The sequence below is a fragment of the Manis pentadactyla genome, chromosome 1, assembly GCF_030020395.1.
Source record: "Manis pentadactyla isolate mManPen7 chromosome 1, mManPen7.hap1, whole genome shotgun sequence".
NCBI lineage: Eukaryota > Metazoa > Chordata > Mammalia > Pholidota > Manidae > Manis > Manis pentadactyla.
In genome coordinates this window covers 228,368,856-228,390,982 of record NC_080019.1, presented here as the reverse complement: position 1 = coordinate 228,390,982, position 22,127 = coordinate 228,368,856, and the positions used below count along the sequence as shown (strand labels likewise).

General features: G+C 46.1%; 1 protein-coding gene across 24 annotated transcripts in view; it reads right to left on the bottom strand.

Annotated features, from left to right (window-relative positions):
- The window catches only part of FHIT (fragile histidine triad diadenosine triphosphatase), a 1,315,417-nt gene that overhangs the window by 169,566 nt on the left and 1,123,724 nt on the right, over positions 1–22,127 (bottom strand). For all 24 annotated transcript variants that reach the window (XM_057508099.1, XM_057508116.1, XM_057508127.1 and 21 more), the window contains one exon: positions 1,068–1,136. In XM_057508099.1, the coding sequence (XP_057364082.1) occupies positions 1,068–1,136 (69 nt within the window). The remainder of the gene's footprint in view (positions 1–1,067; positions 1,137–22,127) is intronic.

Here is a 22,127-nt window from a genome sequence, read left to right as displayed (position 1 = left end):
CATAAATACAAAAAATCAAAGTCCTATAATACAAAAAAAGTTATATCTGATCCCTGCAAACTGAGTCGGGATAGTCATAGCCATACGGTCAACAACCAAAATTAAAAATTTACTTCACATATCATTCTCAAAGGGTTAGAACAGGAAGTCAAATAAATGGCTAAAACGGCAACTCTCTCCTATTCGACACCAGGGGCAGACATTGCTAATCAATCATAATGCTTCTCCTTGTATCCAGAAACAGCCTCTCAGACTTTTCCAACCAAGCCCTCCAAGGTACCACCACCATCTGATCAGCTCTTACAAAATTATTTGCCCTTCCCTGGCTAGAAAAAGTAGTTAAACAGATTATCCCAGCATTTAAAACTAATGCCACTTATTTTTTATCCAGCATATCCATTACAGGCTATATGCTACATATAAGTGCAGACAGGTACGTGAAGGTTCTCATGCAGACCAGACCCTAGGAGCAGATCACACGGCTCTTGCCGATTCACCTTTGTACTGGTTTCACATTTGTATCTTTGAATGAAGCACCCAGAAACCAGTTAACCAAAATGTATACGATACATGGGTTACGCTCATATCATTCAACCCAACCCTAGTTTCTGCTTGACTATAATTCAGAGTTTCACTTTGAATAAATGCTGGTAGACCAGACAAGCTGAGTCTCAAAGTTTTTAAAAAATTAAATGCGGTGTTTCACTAAACAATAACCTATCAATCTGCTTCATTTCCATGGGTGACATCACATATTTTCTCCTATGGAGACTCTGGGACCTCTCCACCCAATAGTTAGCATCTTGGTAAATAACAGGGCAGAAATCGCAAGGACACTTGGTTTCTGCAGTTTCATTTGAAGAAAAAAAGCATCATATAGCTCACTTGTCTTCCGTTCCCATACGGCCATCCTTGGCCCCTTGGCTTCTACCACCACTACCCGAGTCATATTCGGTGGAATCCTATTTAATACCATAAATCCTGGGTGACACCTTATTCATCAAGTTGATTTTTTATCACACTGACAGCCCCTGTGATCAAACAAAAATCCGAAAGAGCAGACCCACCTCATCATAGATGCTGTCATTCCTCTGAAAGTCTCCAGCCTTCCTTGGAAGAACGTGGATGTGAACGTGCTGAAATGGACAAGAAAGAAAAAATAAAATGTGATTATCTTCCCATATATTTCTAGGCTTGACAGCAAAGCTCTCACGAAACCCAATTATTCCATGTGGGTTCCTGCTGGATTATTTTTCAGAGGAAGATGATGTTCGCTGCAGTAACTGTATCTGAAATCTGCAGAGACTAGAGAGGCGCAAAACAAGAGAGAAGAACTTGGCGGCATCTATGAGAGCTGGAGTGAGATGCCAGAGTGTTTTAGGGGCTCGGTGGAATTATTCAGAGTTGTCAATCTTGGTTGTATTTAGCCAGAGCTTTGAGATGACAGCACGCCGTCAAAGGTGACCACAGAGACTCTGCGTCTGACAAGAAGCAGAATTGGGTAACAGGCAACTGCCTGAGTGCAGAGCAAAGGCGTGAGGGCAGGAAGGAGCAAGGGCCAAATGACGGAATTTGGGCTTCCGTAATAATCACACCATGGAAATAGGAAGAGTTCTCATTTGTTAAGCTTTTATTTACTATGGTAACAAAGCTCTGTACTTGGCATTTATCTCACTCAATGCTCTGAATAGTCCCATGAGGCAAGTTCTACTATGATCTCCATTTTATGGATGAGGAAATAGACGCTCCAGGAGGCCAAGGCCCCACAGGAAGTGGTAGAGCCCCACCGGCAGCCAGGCCACCTGTCTCTGGCCCCAGCGTTCCTCATCAGCACAAGCACTGACTCTGCGATGCTAGTCTTTTAAACGGCCCCTTTCTCTAGTCTACTAAAACACCCAGGTAATACGCAGAGCAGTGCCGTGACGCAGAGATCATGAATCAAGGCACACAGCTTATCTAATTCAATATATTCTTCAAGGCTAAACTGCCATTTGAAAGTTTTACTTTCCAAATAGCCTCTATTGTACCTCAGCTGAAGTTAAACCTCATTCCTGCCCTTGAGCTGTGTTCCTGCGTTTATTACAAACCATGGGGAGGAATGTGAAAATGAAAAGCCTAAATGCAGACAGGCAGACAAAGAATCAAACCTAGTCCCGGGTCACGCCCACCCTTCCTGATTATGGTGATCAGGCTCGGAGCCCCCAACGGGCCACCGGAGAAGGTGAGATTAAGTGTCCCTGGGGCTCGGCTGCGTGAGGAGGGGAAAATGATACGCTATTAGGGCGGAGGCAGGGAACGAGGCGGTCCGAGGTGAATGAAGCAGAGAGGAGCTTTGCATGGGCTCCTGAGCACACAGTCCCCAAAGAGTGGCATGTTTTTGCCAGAATATTCTCCAGGGAATGAGGAAGCCAGTCGTGATTCCTCAGCAGCAGGATGAGTATGTACTTAAGTAACACAGACTGTGTGAGCATAGGGACACAGGGAGGAAATCAGAGAGGGAAAAACAAATCACAAACTGCCCAAAGGAGCTGAATTCTTAGGAGAGAGCAGTACAGGACAGGCCCAAGCTGAAACTGATGGAAGGACCTGGCAGGCTGACTGAAAAGCAAGGCGAGGAAACCAGCACAAGGAGACAGCCCACCTCGGAAGGGGCCTTCGAGAAATCTTGGCTTCCAAATCCTGCAGGCCTGCCTGCCTCCTCTCTTTTTTCCTCTTTTCTTCCATTTCTCCTCCCTTCCTCACTCCCCTCTTTCCATTTCTTCTACCCATCATCGATTGACGGATCTACCTATGCACACATCCATCTATCATCTCCCCTGTACTTACTAATAATCAAGTAATGCAGACGCATGTTCTACAGTCAAACTGCCTACTGTGAATCCTGTCCCTACCGCCTACACCGTGGCCTCGTTTCGTGAGGCCTGTGTCTCAGTAGCCTCATCTCTAATGAGGCAGCAGTTTCTACCTCACAGAGTTGTTCCAGAGATTCAAATCTAGTAAGTGTGTGCTCAGCAGGCTGCATAGGACATAGTATTCAACACAGGGATTGCAGTAGCCTTCCTCTTATTTTTTATTTATTTTTATTATCTCTTTTATTAACCTGCACACCAGAGAACATATTCAGACATCTGTTCACACATCAGCAGGGAGATGCCGAAGAAGCTCCTGGAATGGGGCATGGTTAAAGTCGCTCTGTTCCTAAAGTGTGTTTCTGCCGCTTTGACTAGTGGTTCTCAAACTGGGGCAGGCACCTGGGGTTTGGTGAATTGCAGATCACCAGGTGCCCCAAATCTGCCTTTCTAATAAATTCTGGGGCAATGCCAGTGTTGGTATCCTGGGGCCATATTTAGAGAATAACTGGCTTCTACCTGCTTCCTGATGCCCTCTCCTGCCAAATGTGCTAATGTGGGCACCAAGGTCACTTACTGTTAGGTCTGCCCTATTGCAGTGTGGGATACCCCATTATGGAATGCTTCCCTAGCTTTCCTGCACGCTGGTCAGCCTCCATGCCTTCATCTGGGGGACATGCCATTTGTTGCCCACCAGTGACATATGGCCGGCTATGAGCTTATGTTAGGGGAAACTTCTGGGTCCCTACTCATCTCCTGCTTCCTTTTCTTTACCTTGCTCTCCTGTGTCGGTGTTCAGGGCTATCTCTATAGGCTCTATTACCACCCAGTCCTGGAAATGCCTCTCTTAATCATCGGTAACCACTTGAAATTCACTATGACATCGATGACAGCAAACAGCTCATTGTACAGGTGATTTTCCCCAAGGGCACAGATCTCAACCCAGCCTGATATCGACATAAATTCTTATGTGACAGAATGATCATAAGATCCTGACAACCCAACAGACTTTTCAGAAAAGGCATATGATGATAAAGCCAGCTCAGCACATCGCTGCTGTGAAAGACTTCCATTGCTGTGACCTCCACAATAGCATTCTGAGAAGGAACCTATGAACAGCGCACAAAAGGGTAATTTGACATGATCTGTTCTTAGCGAATTCATCCTGAGCCTTGGTGACCGCACCTTTCCTTGGTGATCCCGATTTTGCTAGAGTTTTGAGCAGTTTGGTGGCTTGAGTTGTAAGAGTACCTCAAAACATCCATGACACATTCCACAGCCAACATTTTTCATGAGCAAGTAAAATATCACAATGCTCATCAGCATATTAAAGTATCTGAGAAGACCCACACAGAAGACATGTGGTTAAGTTTGTTCATTTAGCAATCTGGAAACCTATCTAACTATGGAGATCTCAGCTCGTTATCCATATAACATCTATTTACATTTTTCTAATACATTTATTCATGCGAAAATATATATAACCAGGTGTTATTCTAGGAACTAGGGGTATAGCAATGAACAAGGCAAGCTTTTCCTGCCCCCAGAGAGCCGCATTCCAATGGGCAATGCAGAAAACAAACAAGTAACTACATACACATCAAATTTCGTTTCAGATGGAGATAAGTGTCATGAAGAAAACTATAGCAGGAAGAACTAAAAATTCAGATTTGGGACAGTTCAACATCTAGAGTGGAGGAAGAGAAATAAGATTCAGGCTAAGGATACAGTGAGGAAGGAGGCAAATCAAGAGAGGGCGAGTGCTCATGCTGAGACAAGAAGGAAGTTCAAGAAGAGGGTATGATCAACAGCACCAGCAATGTTCAAAAGCTTGAGTTGGTTTCAGTGGAACTGAGGGAATAAAGTCTTAATTGGAAAGTGCATGAAAAGATGCTTGACATCATTAGTCATTAGTGAAATGCGAATCAAAACCATATCGAGATATCACTTCACACTGAATAGATGATAAACACACACACACACACACACACACACACACAAAGAAGGGTTGGCGAGAATATGGAAAACTGGAACCTTCACATGGTGAGGATGTAGAACAGTACCACTGCTGTGGAACATAGCTCAGCACAACCTCAGAAAGTTAAACATGGCGTTACCGTATGACCAAGACTTCCACGCCTAAGTACCCACCCAAGAGATCAGAAGACTCGCCGCGAGTAGTTATAGCAGTATTATTCACAAAGGCCAAACAGGGACAGCAGGCCAAATGCCCACCAGGTAACGTATGGTTAAACAGCAGGTGAGCTATCCAGATAACGGACCGTGACTCAGCCATGAGAAGGAGTGAGGTACTGGGGAGTGGAAGAATTCTGCTAAGTAAATGATTCTTTGTAAAAGAAGCCACACACCAAAGGCCAGACACCGTATGATTCCATTTAAATGAAACATCCAGAGTAGGCCAGTTCAGAGACTTCAGAGACAGCAAGTAAATTAGAGGTTGCAGAGGCATAAGGGGGAATGACTGCTAATGGGCATGAGGTTTCTTTTTGGGGTGATGAATATATTCTGGAAGTAGACAGTCATGATGGTTGCACAACTGTGTAAATATATTAGAAAAACACGGAATTGTATACTTTTAAAAGAGTTTTATGGTATGTGAATTATATCTCAATAAAGCTGTTAAAAAACTGGCAGCAGATTTAAGAGAGTGTGGAAGGTTAAGAAAGAGAAATAAATAAGCACAGACAACTTTCCAAAGAAAAGGAGTTTTGCAAAAAAAAAAAAAAAAAAAATTCAATGGCAGTAGCTGTAGAGGAGGGAAGACATCACTTCTTAGGAAATATTGGGTTGAGTTTCTTGAGTCTGCTAGTTTCTACAATTACAATTATTATTCTTGGTAGTATTAACTATTGTTGTTAGCATTTATTAAACTCTCACTACATGCCAGTGCCGGGGCTGATTTATATCATTATTTCTACTAACATTTATCATAATTCTGAGAGGTAGTTAATAAGTGCATCACCACGTCTGACAAAAGACACCCAGAGAGGCTAAGTGACTTGCCCAAGCTCCTGCAGGGAATGCCGGGAGCTGTAGTCCGACCCTGAGTCTGCCATGACGCACCAGAGTACTTGTTCTCGGCCACCAAACAGTATCACCTCTCACGGGGCTTCCCTGCTTCTCCCGACTCCCAATCCAAGGACCTCTCCTTCATGTGGTGTCCTGACGCCTCTCCCAAGCTCTGTGGTTTCTCAGTAATGTCTCTGACCCCATCTTCACGTCCATCCGCGATCACGAGATGGAATTTGCTTTTCACTAGAAACTTCGATTCGAGGTTTGCGGAGGCAGAAGGGGGAACTTTAAGCAAGGGTGTTATGTCTTGAGTTCCATTTCCACTTTACTTCCTCCTGGGGGGCCATACCCCATAAAACACAGAGTAACGAAGTAGTACAGTATTGAGGCTCTTTTTCCCCCCTCGTTTATTAAGTTTATGTAATTTTTCACCAAGCAGTAGATCACCCTTTCCTGGTTCACCTGCTTGAGCAAATTTTAGTATTAAAATCCCTTTCTGTTGTCTCTAGGTTTTTCTCCAAATGTAGGATCTCTCTGAAGTTTAATACCCTGACAACAGTTTTGTAGGCTCTGCCTCGTTTGTACTACCGTGGTGTTTCCTTCTTTTTTTTAAACATTATCTACTTCTCCCCATACTCAGCTGAGGGTGTGCAGTGTAGTCACAATGATGTGTTCCGTCCTTGCGAGTACATACTGTAATCTGGTTTACAAGGGATAAAATCATGGCAGGAGAAAGGGGCAGGGAAGGCTACAGAGAGAGCTACCCTGCTTCATAAACGGGTCCTCTGACCTCCGGCTGCCCAGCGAGAACCTCTCTATCTCAGATCAGTGACTAATGGTAGAAAGCAAGTCTCAGTCTAAAAAAATAACCAAACACTGCTGCGGTAGGCAGACAGTGGCCTCTTCCTGGATGTCCATATCCTAGTGCCTGGGTTCGTGAAGATATTGGCTCACATGGTAAAGGAGAATTAGGTTGTAGACAGATTAAGGTTGCTGACCAGCTGACCTTAAAATGGGGAGAGCACGGACGATCCTGGATTGTCCGCTTGGGTGCGCTGTGGTCCCAAGGGTTCTTAAGACTGGGAGAAGGTGAACATCATCAAAATATAAAACTTTATGCTTCGTGGGATACCATCAAGAGAGTGAAAAGGAACTCCACAGAATGGGAGAAAACTTTTGCAAACCATACATCTGATAAGGTACATGTATCTAGGATGTATAAAGAACAATTAGAACTCAGTAATAAAAAGACAAATATCCCCATTAAAAAAGAGGCAGAGGATGGCTAGGCATTTCAACGAAGAAGATGCACAAGCGGCCGATAAGCACACAAACAGAGCTAGCAGGCCATTTTTTTCTGGAACTTCGCAAGAGCCTGCACCCTTCCCTTCCTGTCTTCTTTGCTTTCCACCCTTACAGGCAGATAAGAATACTTCCAATCAGCAGAACTAAGACTCCCCAGCATGAAACACACCGCTAGTTAGGGCGCCATATAATTTACTGTCCAATACGGGACGCTGGGGAGCGACAGGGGGCGCTGTTGAACTACACTGACTATAACGGTAACTACCCTGGTCAGTTTCTAATTTATAAGCCCAAATCTGGGCTGTTCCAAATCAACTGGGACATACACGCAGCCAAATATTAGTTATTTAATTGGGAAAGATGGGACTTGACATCCCCTTAGCCTGGCTTAGAATCCCACCTCTGCCACTTTGATCAGTTTGTTGACCTTGGCCAGTGTACTTACTCTCAGTAAGCCTCAGTTCCCTCATCTAGACAAACAGAGGAAGTTACAGTTGCCATTTCTTAGTGTTTTAGCGAGGATGTAATACAATACAATATCATCCTATGCACAGTTATTAGCATAGAATGCGCATGAATGATAGCTAATGTTTAACTGATAATGACTTAACATTGGGTGGGCGAATGGTGTGGCAATAGTATAAACGTGTAAGTAAAGATCGTTATCTTACGACAGAGAAATAATTATATGACGTACCAGTGTTCTCTCTACAGATAAGAAATGGACTTAATTTGGGGGATTCTTTAACGACCAATGAGACAGCCCACATCTCTCTCAACACCAAGCCTGCCTCATTCATATTGTTCATCTAAGAGTCTCAGAATAGTAAGGGAGGGATGTATTTCCACATCTTTTACCCAGATTATATAGTCAAGCCACTAAGTATAGGAGAAAAGAAGCCCAGGACTTCTTTTTCAGACAGAAGATGGTTCTATTTGGTGAAACAGGATGTTCTGCCCTTTGGAAGTCAGGGAGGAGTGGGAAGTGGACACCACAAATCTGTACTAATGTGAGAGTCAGAATCTACTGGGGACCAAATGGGTGAAAAGCTAGAGGCGAGATAATGGGGAGGGAGACTGTGCTAATTCCTCATGCCCGATGATTCTCTCCATGTAGCAGTAGCTCTGCTACTATTCATCCCTTTAATTCACTTTGTAAAGGAAAATGGGAGATGCCACTTCAAATGTAATTGTCTCTTGCTGTCCCTGTCCAAGTCTATTACACAAACAGTAGGAAGATTCCTCATTTTGTTGAGTTTATTTTAGTAGGACTTAAAAAAGGAGGAGGAGAAAGAGACCCACTTTCTTAACTGATACTGATTTCCTTGCCTGCAGAGCCAGTAGTTTTTAAACAAGGTGGGTACATTCTCCCAAGGGGCATTGCCATCATATAAACACGTCATTCAAACAGGAACAGTGATGGCACTCGGACAATCGCTGCCATTTCCTGCTCGGGGTGAACAGCCCATGTGCCCTTCACCTTGTGGTTTTCTTCTCACTTGCAGTCAGTGCCCCCTGGACTTCACAGAGACACACGATAGAAAAGGCAAGTTTCCTTCCTGTAGGCACTGTTTTGAATTTGGGCAATGGGTAAGGAAGCGGATCTACTTGTTATGTCTTCATCTGGTTCTGAATTATAGTCAAAGAGCCCTGCAAAACCAAGAAACGAACATCATCTCGCGTGAGCCAGGACTCCCTGAGGATGGTAATCCATGGGGGCTTGCGGTGTGGGCGACAGGGTGAATTGATTGGCCAATGGATGCCCTGCTCCTAGCTCGTGTTTACCCCATTCTCTGGGCCCCTGCTTTTCTGCGGGAGGGACTGCAGAAGATCCTGCCCATCACTTCCACCCTGTGAGCTCAAAGTCAGAAGGAAGACAAGCACACCTAGGCTCCCAATCCAGTGACGCTTGATGCAACCTCATATTCTATCACTGGGCCTTTACTTGACTCGGAAAGACCTTAATTTTTAGAAGATGTGGAATTTAAAGCTGTCTGGTCACTAAAAGACCCTCTAAAACCTCATTGTGGTTTGGAGCTATACATCATCCCAACCGTGATGTGTAAATGATGTACTGCACCCACATATCATGAGGGCGCCGTCCCTCTCCTGATATATTATTATAACCCACAACTGAGCACCACCAGTGATGTGTGGCTTAAAAACACAATCGGTGAGCCACAGGACTCTACACTAAAGAAAAAACTTTTTTTTCCTAAAGTTCCTCAACATGAATGGGACAATCTGGGCACATAGAAAATACTGTATTCTCTGCATTTCATCAGAGGCGCATGAGCTGCTTCGGTCTTGCCAGTGTTCTAAAAGGAACTCATTGACAAGAGGGTCAGAAACCATCACTGTACCTGTGCTTCCGACAGACCACGGTTTTTCTTCCTGGACTGCCATGTCAGGGTGTCCTCCAGGCCCTGTGAGGAACCGTAGTTCCAGCGACACGTATTTCTCAAATAAGGAACCGGCGGTGTTTTCACGCTGACCCTAAACCGAGTAGCAGAAGGTGAGGCCTCCTCAAACCAAGAAAGACAGAATCCAGCCCTGAGGGAAACACAGGCTTTAGGTTTGGCAATGATCCAGAGCAGAATATCTTTAGCAAGATCGCTGCAGAATGGAGCCTTCTGGTGTAGAGGTGCAATTGTGTAACCGAGTAATAATAAAATTTACTTGATGTTTAGGTTACCCCAGCACTGGTCTACATTATTTCCTATAATCCGTACAATTACCTTATGCATTAGAATACTGGTTTTTTTCTCCATTTGAGAGATGAGACTGGGAGAGAGAAATTACAGATGAAGAAACTGGGGCTTAAGCAGGTGGTGTGGGTACATTTTTCTCAATGCAAAGCCCAGCTTTGGCACTTATTATTGGTACTCTGGTGCAGTTAAATGCAGCCTGGTGGAAATTATAAGCCCACTGCCTCATATGCTGCTCATGCTTAGGATATTAAGCATTTCTGCAACAGAGGCCTAAGAAAGCACAGATTTCTTGTAAATTGGAGATCAATCTTGTACAAATGTGATGTATTGTCTTCTGGTTCATGATTAGTTTTAGTGGCATAACAGCCTCAGGTACTTCAAACTGTCCAGCAAGAAGAGAGCGGAATGTATGATGGCTGCCCTTAAACAAGTTGACAGACTAAAGTGAGACCTAGGAAGCTGTAGCCTCATACATGTCCATGCCTTCTCTGTTGGGGTGCGCTCCTGCCCCAAGATGGGCGACGTCCAGGACAAAGAACCCTCCCACTCAGCCCCACGTGCGGGGGGCAGAGGTTCTCTGGAAAGCGCCCCAGTGAATCCTCCAGTGAAACGACTTCCGGGAGATACAAAGAAGGTTTCAGCACTGGTCCCCCTTGTATTTATTGCATCTGCTGTCATTGGAGACGCTGTGCTTACAGTACATACTTTTGGCAGAAAAATTAAAAAGTGTTCTTCCCTCCATGTGGAGCTCCTTTCCCTTTCCTCCTCCCCCAAGGTTTTAAAGAGCTCGTCCAGACGCCTCCTCTGCTTGCAGGCCCCTCTGATTCTTTCCGTGTACCTCAGTGAGTACTTTTTACTGTCCAGTATTAATAGCCACAGGCCCCCCTCCTGCATTAGTCCGGAACTCTGGGTTATTCCTCACCGTATTATTCTCCTGCCTACTCCCAGGTTTGTAGCTTCGAGGACACATTGTGTAAATATTCAGTGGGTGGGTGGGTGACTAGCTGTTCTTCATTGGTTATCTTGCTTTAAACAAAGAAAAAAGGAAAGTGATACCCACAGAGTGTCTGGGCCCCTCTTGTCTCCTCCTGCTGCTTAAAACACAAGGATGTGGCCTGGATGAAGCCATTACAATTACATCACACATACCTTTCTTCCCCAGTAAAAAACATCTCTGTACCAAAAAGTTTGAAGGTCTTGCCTTTCCAGCTTTGTAAAAACTCCTCAAATATGACTGTGGAGCAAAGAGCTCATCTTGAAAACTCAAATATGACTGTGGAGCAAAGAGCTCATCTTGAAAACAATCAGTATCATGCAGACTGCCAAGGTTATGTATTCTTTGTTGAGCATTAACTTTTTAATAAGAGTCACTGTGACGCTCTCTCAGGAGAGAAGAAAAAAACCCACCCTTTTTTTGGGCAGCTTCTGACCTTCGCAAATTAATTCTACGATGCTCTCTTTGCTAGAAAGGATATCTAGAATATGTTACTTTTTTTTTATTTGCACACCATATCAGAACATTCATCTGCAGAGCTATTCCCTCCGGGTGTCTTTCTGCTGGGTATACAATAAAGGATTTGGATGCAAATGAAACAGTTATGGCATTTTTCCTTGTCTTACCCATTTTGTGACAAATGCGCATTGCTTCACTGTCTGCCATACACATAATTACAGTTCTTTAATTTATGTTTCAATAAAATGTATAATAATAAACGTTTACTGCTCCATGAATAAACATTCAAATGAAGCCTCTAATGGAGGTTACATGTTTTGAAGCGGCTCTGTGGCTTCCCAGAAATCTTGCCCTCTACTTAATGAGCACGATTTCCATAATCTGTGCATTATTGCTTAAGCCTCCCTTTAGGAACATTGTACAAAGCAAAAATTTTGTGATATATTATCAGTTCAAAGGGGAAAAAAAATGTTAAAAGGATTAGCAACTTGTCCTGTTAAAGGGACAGGACAAGTTTTCATGTCCCTCTAGAGCCAGTGAGACAATAATTACGGAGATGGTGCTTCCTAATTATCTCAGTCGTTGAGGGTATCGCTCCTGTAGTTTTCACCCTATCATATCTGGTTTAAACAAAAGTGATGGGAACCCCGGAAAGGTCAGCCATGAAGGGCAAGCTTGTGCTAACCCCTTTTAGTGCCAACAAAGGGACAGGAAGTAAACCCATAAATTCAGGGGAGCACAGGATATCGCCAAGTGGACACTCCCAGAGGTGGAAGCAGACACAGGCTTTACGTACCAGACAGTCTCCGTGCAGTAACTGAAACCCAGCAAGATCCCAGGCAGGCTTCAAGTTGACAGTGTCACACATTATTTTCAGTGTGAGTTATTTTGTAGGAAAATTACTTAATGTGATTTTATCTCATTACCATTTCAAAAGGCTCATTTGTCTCAAGTTTCGCGAAGTGGGCTCCAAAAAGCAGGTGCTTTTAAAAATAACCAAGCCTGATGATTTATTTCTCTTCTCTTTGTCCAACAGCAAAGACTGGGTGGTTTAGCGAGAGGGAAGGAAAGATGCCAGGAGAAATGAAAGAACAAAGATCCTTTCCTGTGCGATAAGATCCAGATACTCGGCCTCTGCAGCGCGGTGATAAAATGTCACCTCCTGACAAGCCAGCTTGCTTTACGGGTGGGTTGACACACTTGGTTTAGACTTTGTCAGGAGGGACTCATTTTACGTAGTCAGAAGTTGTGTTTCTTTAATATGAATAAATATCGCTGGGCTTTTGTGCAGCATTTTGAGACTGTGCTGTTATTTACCTTTGGAAGTGCAGCAGGCAGCTAAGAGTGCCTAAGTGGAATCTCTCTCTCTCCATCCCACCATTTTACGGTTTTGCTGTGAATAATTTGCTCTTTGCTTTGACTGTTACTGCCAAATCTTTCAAATGAACATGATCTCTCTCTACCACAAGTTGAATGCGAGCTTTTCGCTGTTTCAATATGGCTATTTTCACATACGACTTCAACAAAAATAAAGCATGCAGCATAAATAGAACTTAGTGTGATCCAAATTGTATCATATTTCTCCCTTGGATTTTTTTTCACGTCCTGCTTTTCTCTTGGTACATATGCTTTCTTGATTTCTAGTGTTCCTGAATTAGAAAGAATTAGGCAGAACCATCTTTCAGGGGATTATAATTTCCTTCTAACTCAAGTGAGCATGTCTTTATTTCAGAGTTATGCTTTTAGACATGACATCCTCTTTCAGGATGGGCCAAACCTCAATCTATCGGAGCTGCTATTTATCTCTTGCAAGGGTTCTACCCAGATATACTGCAGAGAGCATTAATTTCAGAAATGAGAGTCTATTCAAAGTAATCATTTTAAAATATAACAGAAAAACCATCCCCACCCAACCCCCTGCAACCTATGAGCACTGATTTGATAGATCAGGACAGGACAAATGACTCTGATTAGGCCAATGATCCCCAGTTTTATAGGGACCTCCTAAATCATCTCCCGGTTTGCTTCTGGAATGATGAGGCTGGAAGCATCCAGATGGCTGCATATCATCTCAGCCCGGCTCCCACACAGGGAGCCAGAGAGATTTGTGGGGCTCTGCTGGGTGGCTGTGAACCCTCAAGTAATGAAGATTGCTAAGGCAGGAAGGGCAGAAAAGGAAACCGGCAGTGGGGGGAAGCCCCGGACCCACCCCTCCTTTCCCTCATAATATACTTTATTGTTCAGTGAGACAGAGTGATTTCATAGGCAGCGCCCAGAAATCAGATAATATGAGAAATCAATACCGTTTCTTCTTCAGGGTGATCTCAGTGACTGAGGCCCTGGAATTTTTGGTGACTCAACTTTTCCAGTCCAGAATGGAACCCTTGCTAACTTCAGTCTCCATGGTTCACCACAGACTGGCCATCAGTGGAAGACACACGGCATGGTATCATTTAGTCCAAACCCTCCTTTTTACAGAGCAAACTACAGGAGAGTTTTAACAATGACTCCAGTTTGCCAGGAATCTGACCACAGCCCCGAGATTTACAGTGTGGTTAGGAACATTTAACATGAACGCTCCCTCAGAGTGGGGGTCAGAAGTGGCTGGGCAATAGGTGCAGTGAAGTGAGTGGTTTATGATGATTTTCCTGTGCCTTTTAACCTTCAAAATCAACTTGGCCAAGAGGGCCATCCAAAGATCGACTGTGTATTACTGAATGTAAGAAACAAATGTCCTGGTGGTGGCTTAGGACGCTGCTGGGCTCTGGCTGCCAGTGTTGGCCGAATTCATTAACGTGATGAACTAACAATCCATCTTTTAAAATTAGTTACATAAGCAGGCCCTGCCAGGCCCATGGCTATGGAAGTTGGGAATCAAATTTTGCGCATGAGCATCGTCACACCTTCGTTAGCAGATAGTCGAGGCAGAGATCATCGCAGGTAATGCTGAGTGAGTAAGTCTTACAGCCAGCACGGGTGGGAAGTGCCCTCCATGGACATGTGGCCCCAAATCCAGATTTCAGAGCAAGCACAGCTTCTACTTTAAGCCCGGTGACACTGAAGGTTCAGGTCCCTACGTCGTGGATTAACGGTGTATACATTCTGCAGCAGGACCACCAGGCGCAGTTCCTCGTCCTGCCACTTACCAGCTGTGGGGCCTGAGACAGCCACTCATCTCAGGGTGTCAGGTTCCTCATTTATAAAACGAATCTATTTCATGGAGTTACTGTGAGGATTACGTGGGTCAGCATCACAAAGTGCTCAGACTAGGGCTTGGAAGTAAGCATGCTGCTACTTGACCACAAAAAACTTTAGCTTTTACATTAAATTTTTAAATAAGCAGTCATTAGACTAGTCATCCTCCAACTCTCTTTTAACGAGTTTGATCCTTTTAAAAAACTTATTTTGTTGAAGTCTAATCTATAAATAGGCAGAATCCGATGTGAGACCCCACACACATACTAGGGTTAAAAAAAGCGCTGGAGCTTCTGCAAAGCACAGGGCGACACCTTTACTTACAGCCCCCTGGGGAGGGAGAATTGGGGGCTTGTCCCTCCGGGTACAAATATTTGGGCAGTAGAGCGAGGTGGTTGAGTGCCAAGCTCTAAAGTCAGATGAAGCAGGATGAAGTCCCATTCCACCCCTCATTTCCTGATCCTGGGAAAGCAGTTTGAATTCTGCGAGCTTGGGGTTCCATGTTTATAAAACACAGATGATGAAGGACCTGCTGCAAAAGGCTACTGAGAGGATTAAATGAGATAATACATGGTGAGCTCTTAGCACGGCTCCTGCCACCTTAAGGAAATGCACCACGAATGCGAGCTGCTCCTCTAGTTATTATTACCTTTGTCTCTGTTCAAGTATTACCTCCTGCTAAAGACGGAAGATGTATGTGTGCCCCTGAAATGCATATGCTGAAATCCTAACCCCGACGTGATGGCATTAATAGCTGGGTCCTTTGGGAGGTAATCACAGCATGAGGGCGGCAGCCCCGTGAGCGGGATGGGTGTGCTTACACAAAGCAGGAGCTAGCGGCTTCCTTCTCTGCCCGCACCATGGGGGGCCACCTGCAGAGCAGGAAGTGGGCTCTGGGGAGACACCAGCTCTGCACACGTCCTTATTTTGGGCTCCCCAGCCTCCAGACCTGTGAGAAAGAAATGTTGCACAAGCCCCCCAGGCTATGGTGTCCTGTTCTAGGAATGGGCCACAACACTTCCCTAGCCAGGACGTCCTCAATTCCTTATATAAAAGAACCCCTACCGTAACACAGCCTAGCTGCTTTCCCTACCTGAAATTACAATCTGTACTCAGTTACTTCTTTATTTCTTTGATATATTCACAGCTGTGATCCTAGCATCTGGAATTACGCCTAGTACGTGAGACGCGCAATAGATAAATTGAGAATGGATGGGTTAGGAAATAGAGGAGGAGGAGGACAGAGGAAGCATCCCTACTCAGTGTTCCAGAGATCCCAAGAACTCTACTGCACTTGCAACCAGGAGGTACATTTCTTTAAGGAAGAGCAGAAACGAAGTTGATGGCATGTACTTCTGCGCATGTAGAAGTGCACAGTGATTGTTCTCAAACTGTCAACTCTGCTTTAGAGCAGACTGGTTGCTCTGCTGTGAGACGCAGAGAAGGGGCGGGAGGTGAAACACCCTGGCCTGGGGGGAGCCGCAGCGTGAGTCCAGCCAAGCAGCAGTGATGCGGCTGGGATTCCAACATCTTCCCCAGCCTCCCATTTTCTTCTCCTAAAAAGCGCTCACCTCTATGATCTCTCTCTTTCTCTCTCTCTCTCTCTCATACTTGGCTTTATTTTGTCCATGCAAAGAGCCCCACGTAATACCACACACGCTCTTTTATCCTAAACCACTCCATAGCCCTCTGCTGTGGGCACTGTGTAGGTAACACCTAGAGTCGGGGTTCTCCACTGGCTTTCTGTCTACTTTGAGGACCTGTGGAACATTTGGATTCAGAACATGTTATGAGTCAGTGGAGAGAGTGCAAGAAGCCCGGAGCTGTGCCCCATGCCCATGACATCAGGAGGGCGGTGAGGAATGGGGGTTTCTGCAAGGGCTCCGGAAACCCAGGACAGGAAGGCCATCCCACTGTGGGATATGGGGGGGCAGGCAGCCCAGTCTCGCCTGCAACTGTCCCAGGTGCACGGGGTGCAATGCAGTTTGTTCAGGTGCGAAGGGCTGCAATGGGGCCGGGAGCTGAACTGGAAAGGGCGTCAAGTGGGAGCAGGTGCGGGACAGTGTGGAGGAGGCCTGCCTCCTTCCATGCCTTCCACACCTTCCATGCCTTCCAAGCGCGCTTACCCTCACCTGCCTACAGTCCTCCTCCAGCCTCCTAGGGCGCTGCCTGCGACCCAGGCTCCTCTCACCATCTCTGATCTCACAGCCTCGGCCCCAGGAGCGGATCCTGGCGAGCCATTCACACCCCCATCATCGCGAGGCTGTGGGCCCCCGACCAGGCCTCCCTTCAGACTCTGCTCCCCTCCGCCTCTCTGAGCCCCTCACTCCGTCTTACTCTCTGGGCTGCAGCCCCCAGCCCGGCTGTGCAACCATCTGCAGGTTCTCAGCCTGACTCTTTGTCTGCAGCCCTTCCTGTAGGCACAGCCTCTCTGTTTCTTAGGGTAACGTCAGGCTGGGACACCACCTCTCCAGAGCTCTGGCATCCACGTCCTCTGCCTGTCCTGTGAACACACTTCTTCCAGAAACACCTGGGCCCAAATGTCACTCCCAAAGCCTGCGTGAGCCCAGGCCTCACTGCCGTCCTTCCCGTGGGCCTGGGGGCAGTTTTATTGGATGGTTGGCTAAACCTTCAACAGAGACTGGGGGATGTCAAAGGAAACCATATTTACAAGAGAGAGACAAAGCTTTTCCTTGAACAAACCAGGACAGCAGTTCTCCTGCTGCCCAGGGGCCTCCTGTGGGCTTCCAGCAGAGTGGCGCTTTCCAAGGCCCAACCTGCCTGTGCCTCCCTTACGCTCGGCGACTCAGTTCTCTACTGGGCTCCACTCAGGCAGTCCTGCCTGAGAAAGGCCGGAGCCCAGCTGGTTTCACCCAGACCGTCGAGCCCATTCTGTGGAGCAGGGACCTACCTACCCTCCCATCACATTCCTAAGAAGGAAAACAAGGCATCACAGTGCATGTGGGGTGCGTCCTTGGGAGCACGCGGCTGGTCACGTTTTGTTCCCTGCATTAGAAGCACTTCCATGAGGCAGGTTGCAAAGCAGAAAATGGGAATCATGGGGGGACCAGGCCCCGGGGCTCAAGGCAGCAGAAGGCTGGCAAGCGCCAAGCATTTTCAGGTTGACAGAAGTCAAAGATTTTTTTTTTTAAGCCTGAGATCAAAGGGACATTAGACAGCTGGTGAGAACAAAGAAATATCTCCGAGCTCAGATAAATCAGCATGGAAATCGGAGACGGGTATCACTGGGACAGAAGGGGCAGAAGGATGTGCTGCCACCTGCTGTATTTGCAATGCTCCCCTTCTGCCGGCCTTCCTCTGCATGGAGGATAAGAGGGGGCCCCGGAAACCTTTACTTCAATTACCACCACTGACACAACCCCCTCCCAAGTACCGACACCAGCCCAGGAGTGGAGGAAACAGCCTGTGGGGCTCTACCACAGGGATTCTCCAACACCCAGCATCCTTCCGGTGTTACACACGTGTCCTGGGTCAGTTGAATTTACACATCCCTGAAAGCCACCGGCAGCTCAAGGGAGAGGGTAGTGGTGACATGTGGCCCAGGACCCGGACTGCCTGTCTCAATCCTCACCCCCTCACTCACTCTCTGTGGGACCGGGAGCAAGTCACCCGACTCCTCTGAGCTCCAGTTTCCTCATCTGTAAGATACACGTAACACTTCACTCACTCACAGCACTTTTCCCACCAAGAACTGGAACAAATTATGTCCAGTGAACACTTAGCCAAGGCGTGGCACACAGTAGGTGCTCTCGAAATGTTAGCTACGATTATTTTTATTTTATTGATAACTTTGTAAAAATACTCCTTATTTCAAGGCAATTACAGATTCAAAGAGGTTGCAAACTAGTAAAGAAAGATCCTGGGCAGTGTACCCTTCACTGAGTTTCTCCAAGTGCTCTACAATATAGTATTATGGTGCCACATAAATACAGGGCAATATCAACCCCAGGGAATTGACTTCTGTACCATGTGAGCATTGTTCGAGGTCATTTTATCACGTGTATACGGATAACCACCACCACAGTCAAGATTCAGGGCAAAGGCACTGCCGCAAAGATCTCTTTTGTGTCCCTTTAAGGTCACAACCTCATCCGTTCCCCTATCGTCCCAAACTCCTGGCAACAGCTAATTGCTTCTCTAGCTCTGTAATCTTGCCACTTTGAGAATGCTACATAAACGGAGTCACATAGTGTCTGACGTCTTCAGATTGGCTTTTTTTTTCCCCACTCAGCCTTGACATCACCAAGTGGTGGCACGCATTGACGGTTCACGCCTTTTTACTGCTGAGTAGTATGCTGCAGTACGGAGCTGTCACACTTTGTTTAATCAATTGCCTACTGGAGGACCTGCTGGTTGTGTTCAGTTTTGGGCTACCACACATAAGCTACCTTGAACATTTGTGTGCATGTAAGTTCTCATTTCTCTGGGATAAATGCCCAGGAGGGTAATTGCTGGGCCTTATGGTAAGTGTATGGTTGCTTTTTAAGAAACTGCTGTTTTCTAGAGTGGCGGTTCCATTTTATATTCCCACCAAAGAGATTCAGTTTCTCTTCCCCCTTGGCTGCATTTGGTATTGTTACATTATTGTATCTGTTCTAAGCTGCCTGTGGTGATGTCTCAGTGTGGTTCTAATTTACATTTCCCTAAAGGCTAGTGATGTTGGACGTCTCTTTATGTGCTTATTTGCTATCATATGTCTTCTTCGATAAAATGCCTCTTTATGCCCTCTGCCCATTTTCTGATTTTTCAGTTTTCTACTATCAAGTCTTGAGAATTCTCTAAACATTCTAGATAGACCTCTTTCATCAGTACTTTCCTATACTTCAGGACTCATCCTTGGGCCCCTCAGCCAGAGGCAATCTCTTCTTTTTAACTCCTCTACAGAAGATTCACACAGGTCTTTGCTCCTCTTTGCGCCTCGACTCTTCCCCAGATAGCCCAACTTATTAATTCATCTATAATATAATCCATAAGCGAATCCATGTCTCTCCTCTCCAGCGTCTTGCCAAGTGTCAAGCATCCATCTGATATTGCATGAATGCTCACCAAATGACTGAATTAAAGGTATCTGGGTTTTCATCCAGTTACTCTAAAAACTTGGCCCAAAGCAAAAACCGTGGTTACTGTGGATACACAGGCTTGGGATACATGTAAATCATTTAATACCTTGGAAAGGATAACTACTTACGAGAAGAAATGCACACACTCTATTGCGTTAGTGATTAGTATGTTCTCGGCTACCACACTTTTAGCTAACACAGCGACACACTGCCATTTACTGAGGGGTATGTATTTATGCCAACCTGCGGCTCACCTTTGGCTAATTAAGCACACATGCACTTCAGAACGTGTGATCTGTGGGCTGGGTGTACTTACGATCATCATCATCAATACACAGGCAATTGTTTAGCACCTCTAACCTATTGTGAGCCTTACATTTAATTAGTGAGACTTGCTGACGGGAATGCAAGGGATGACTTTGAATTAAACAAACAGCTACCTCCTTGCAAATCTCAACAAAGCATAATTAAGTGAGATAGCTGAACTTTGTACAGCCTTTCTTCCCAAGAAATTAAAAGCCCCAAGGAAGACCCGGTCACAGGGGGAGCTGCAGAAGGAGGGGAGGTAAGGAGACACGGGGCAGATTCTAGCACTACCTCCCCGCCCCCCCTGGGTCTCGGCGCCCTCCCTGGTGACACCACTAGAATACTCCTTCTCCCTCCCTCAGCCGTGGATGTTCTAAGGATCGGATCCCATGCAATAAAAGAGGTGCATTTCTTTGTTAAAGGGAAGGTCTAATATAAAATATAATAATATCACTACAGTTAGTTAAGAGCCTTTCACCGCTTTGATCTTACAGTATGGGAGAAAAACAACTGCCATTCAAGGTGGCCCTCCATGATCTGTCCCCCACTGCCGCCAGACCTCATATTCTGTTCTTTCTCTCCTTGTTCATCTATGCTGGCCACCTCAAGCCTCCTCTCCCCCATAATAGGCACACTGTGGCCTCGGGGATTCCACACATGCAAGTGTCTGCTCCACAGAGAAACCTTCCCCTGACTGCACCACCCCCACCCCATCAAAATCGCCGTGCGCCTCCCTTTGACATCCCCTCTTTAATGTCTTCCCACTCTCTGAGGTATCGTGTTTCTCTATTTGTTTACTTGCTTTCTTTGCTGATCCCCCATTCGCCTCTATCAGAATGATGAACAGCAAACTTGATGCTACACTGTCACCTCTGATGAATTCAGCATAGCGTGCAGGAGGGGATCACTCATGATTTCCTCCTGGACAGACCTCTCCAGATTCGGGCAAAAACCTTCCTTTTATTTTACACAACTTTGGAAAGTACTTTTTGATTCTAACATTGTGAGCTGACATGGGCATGCTGAGCTCTCCAGAGTGCCTAGAATTCTGCAACCCAGACATGAGACAACTTCCCAGGAGCAAGTAGGAGTGATCATAGGAATAGTGTTAGGTGGGACCATATGAAATGGCTGGGACTTGTGGTTCTGAGCCAGTCGCTTTCATATGAGTCCTCTCAGCAACAAGCACAGCAGCAGGTTGCCTTGGCTGTGCACCAGGCTTTGTATCAGGACTACAACATCAGGGTGGCTTGCACAATCCTCTCACCCGAGGATCAACATATTCATGTGTTACAGACGAGAACCTCAAAGCACAGTGAGGGGTCTGGGGCTTTCCCAGAGAAGAATTGGGAGGCTCAGGCTGCAAAGCCAACCCTGCCTGATCCTGGGGGAAATAATGTTTCCTTCCCAGGGGCTTGTGCGCACTCAGCTGGGTCCCTTACACAGAAAGACAGAGCGGTACAGGTCGCAGCTCTGCACTCAGTCCTCCAGGGCTCCAGGGCCACTGCTGCTGACTGGGAACCCCTAAATCACACCGATCCCCTGAGCCATCTGAGTTGACAACTTTCACAGCCCACTGCTTCCAACAGGAAACATTAAGTAGAGATAAAACAGGGTATGAAAAATGTACGTTAGCACTTCCTGCTGATTGTCATTTACCCAGACATGGGTGGTGTTGACCGTGACATCAGCGTACAATGCCTCAGCTACCTCTGGTCCTCTGGACACCTGGGACCCTCCAGCCACCTCCTAGTCACTCCTAGGATCAGTAACCACTACCCCAGGAAAGCCCCTGCACCCAGCTACCCCAGTTATACCCAGTCGCACCTTCCAGCCCTGTTCTGTTCCCAGCTTACCTCCCCTTAACTACAACCTTTGCTTCTTGAAGCTGAGAAAGAGAACTGGTCTGCTCTGGCCCACAGCATCCATGAGAACACTGATCTATACCCTCACTCAACTGTCCCCTCCTTTAGACTTACACTGTTGGGAATGGTGGCCCCTTTACAGCCTTAATGACATCACCTGTGGCCTCTTTTTGCCCCCCCCCCCCCCCCCAAATACCTCTTGTGGAGACCATTCTCACCACTCTGGCAGTCTTCATCTCTGCCTGGCTCAGGGTCTCATCCTGGGCATCCACAGTGTTGTGGCAAATGACCAATGTCACGGCCTCACCTGGGAGTCCCTGGTTTCCTTG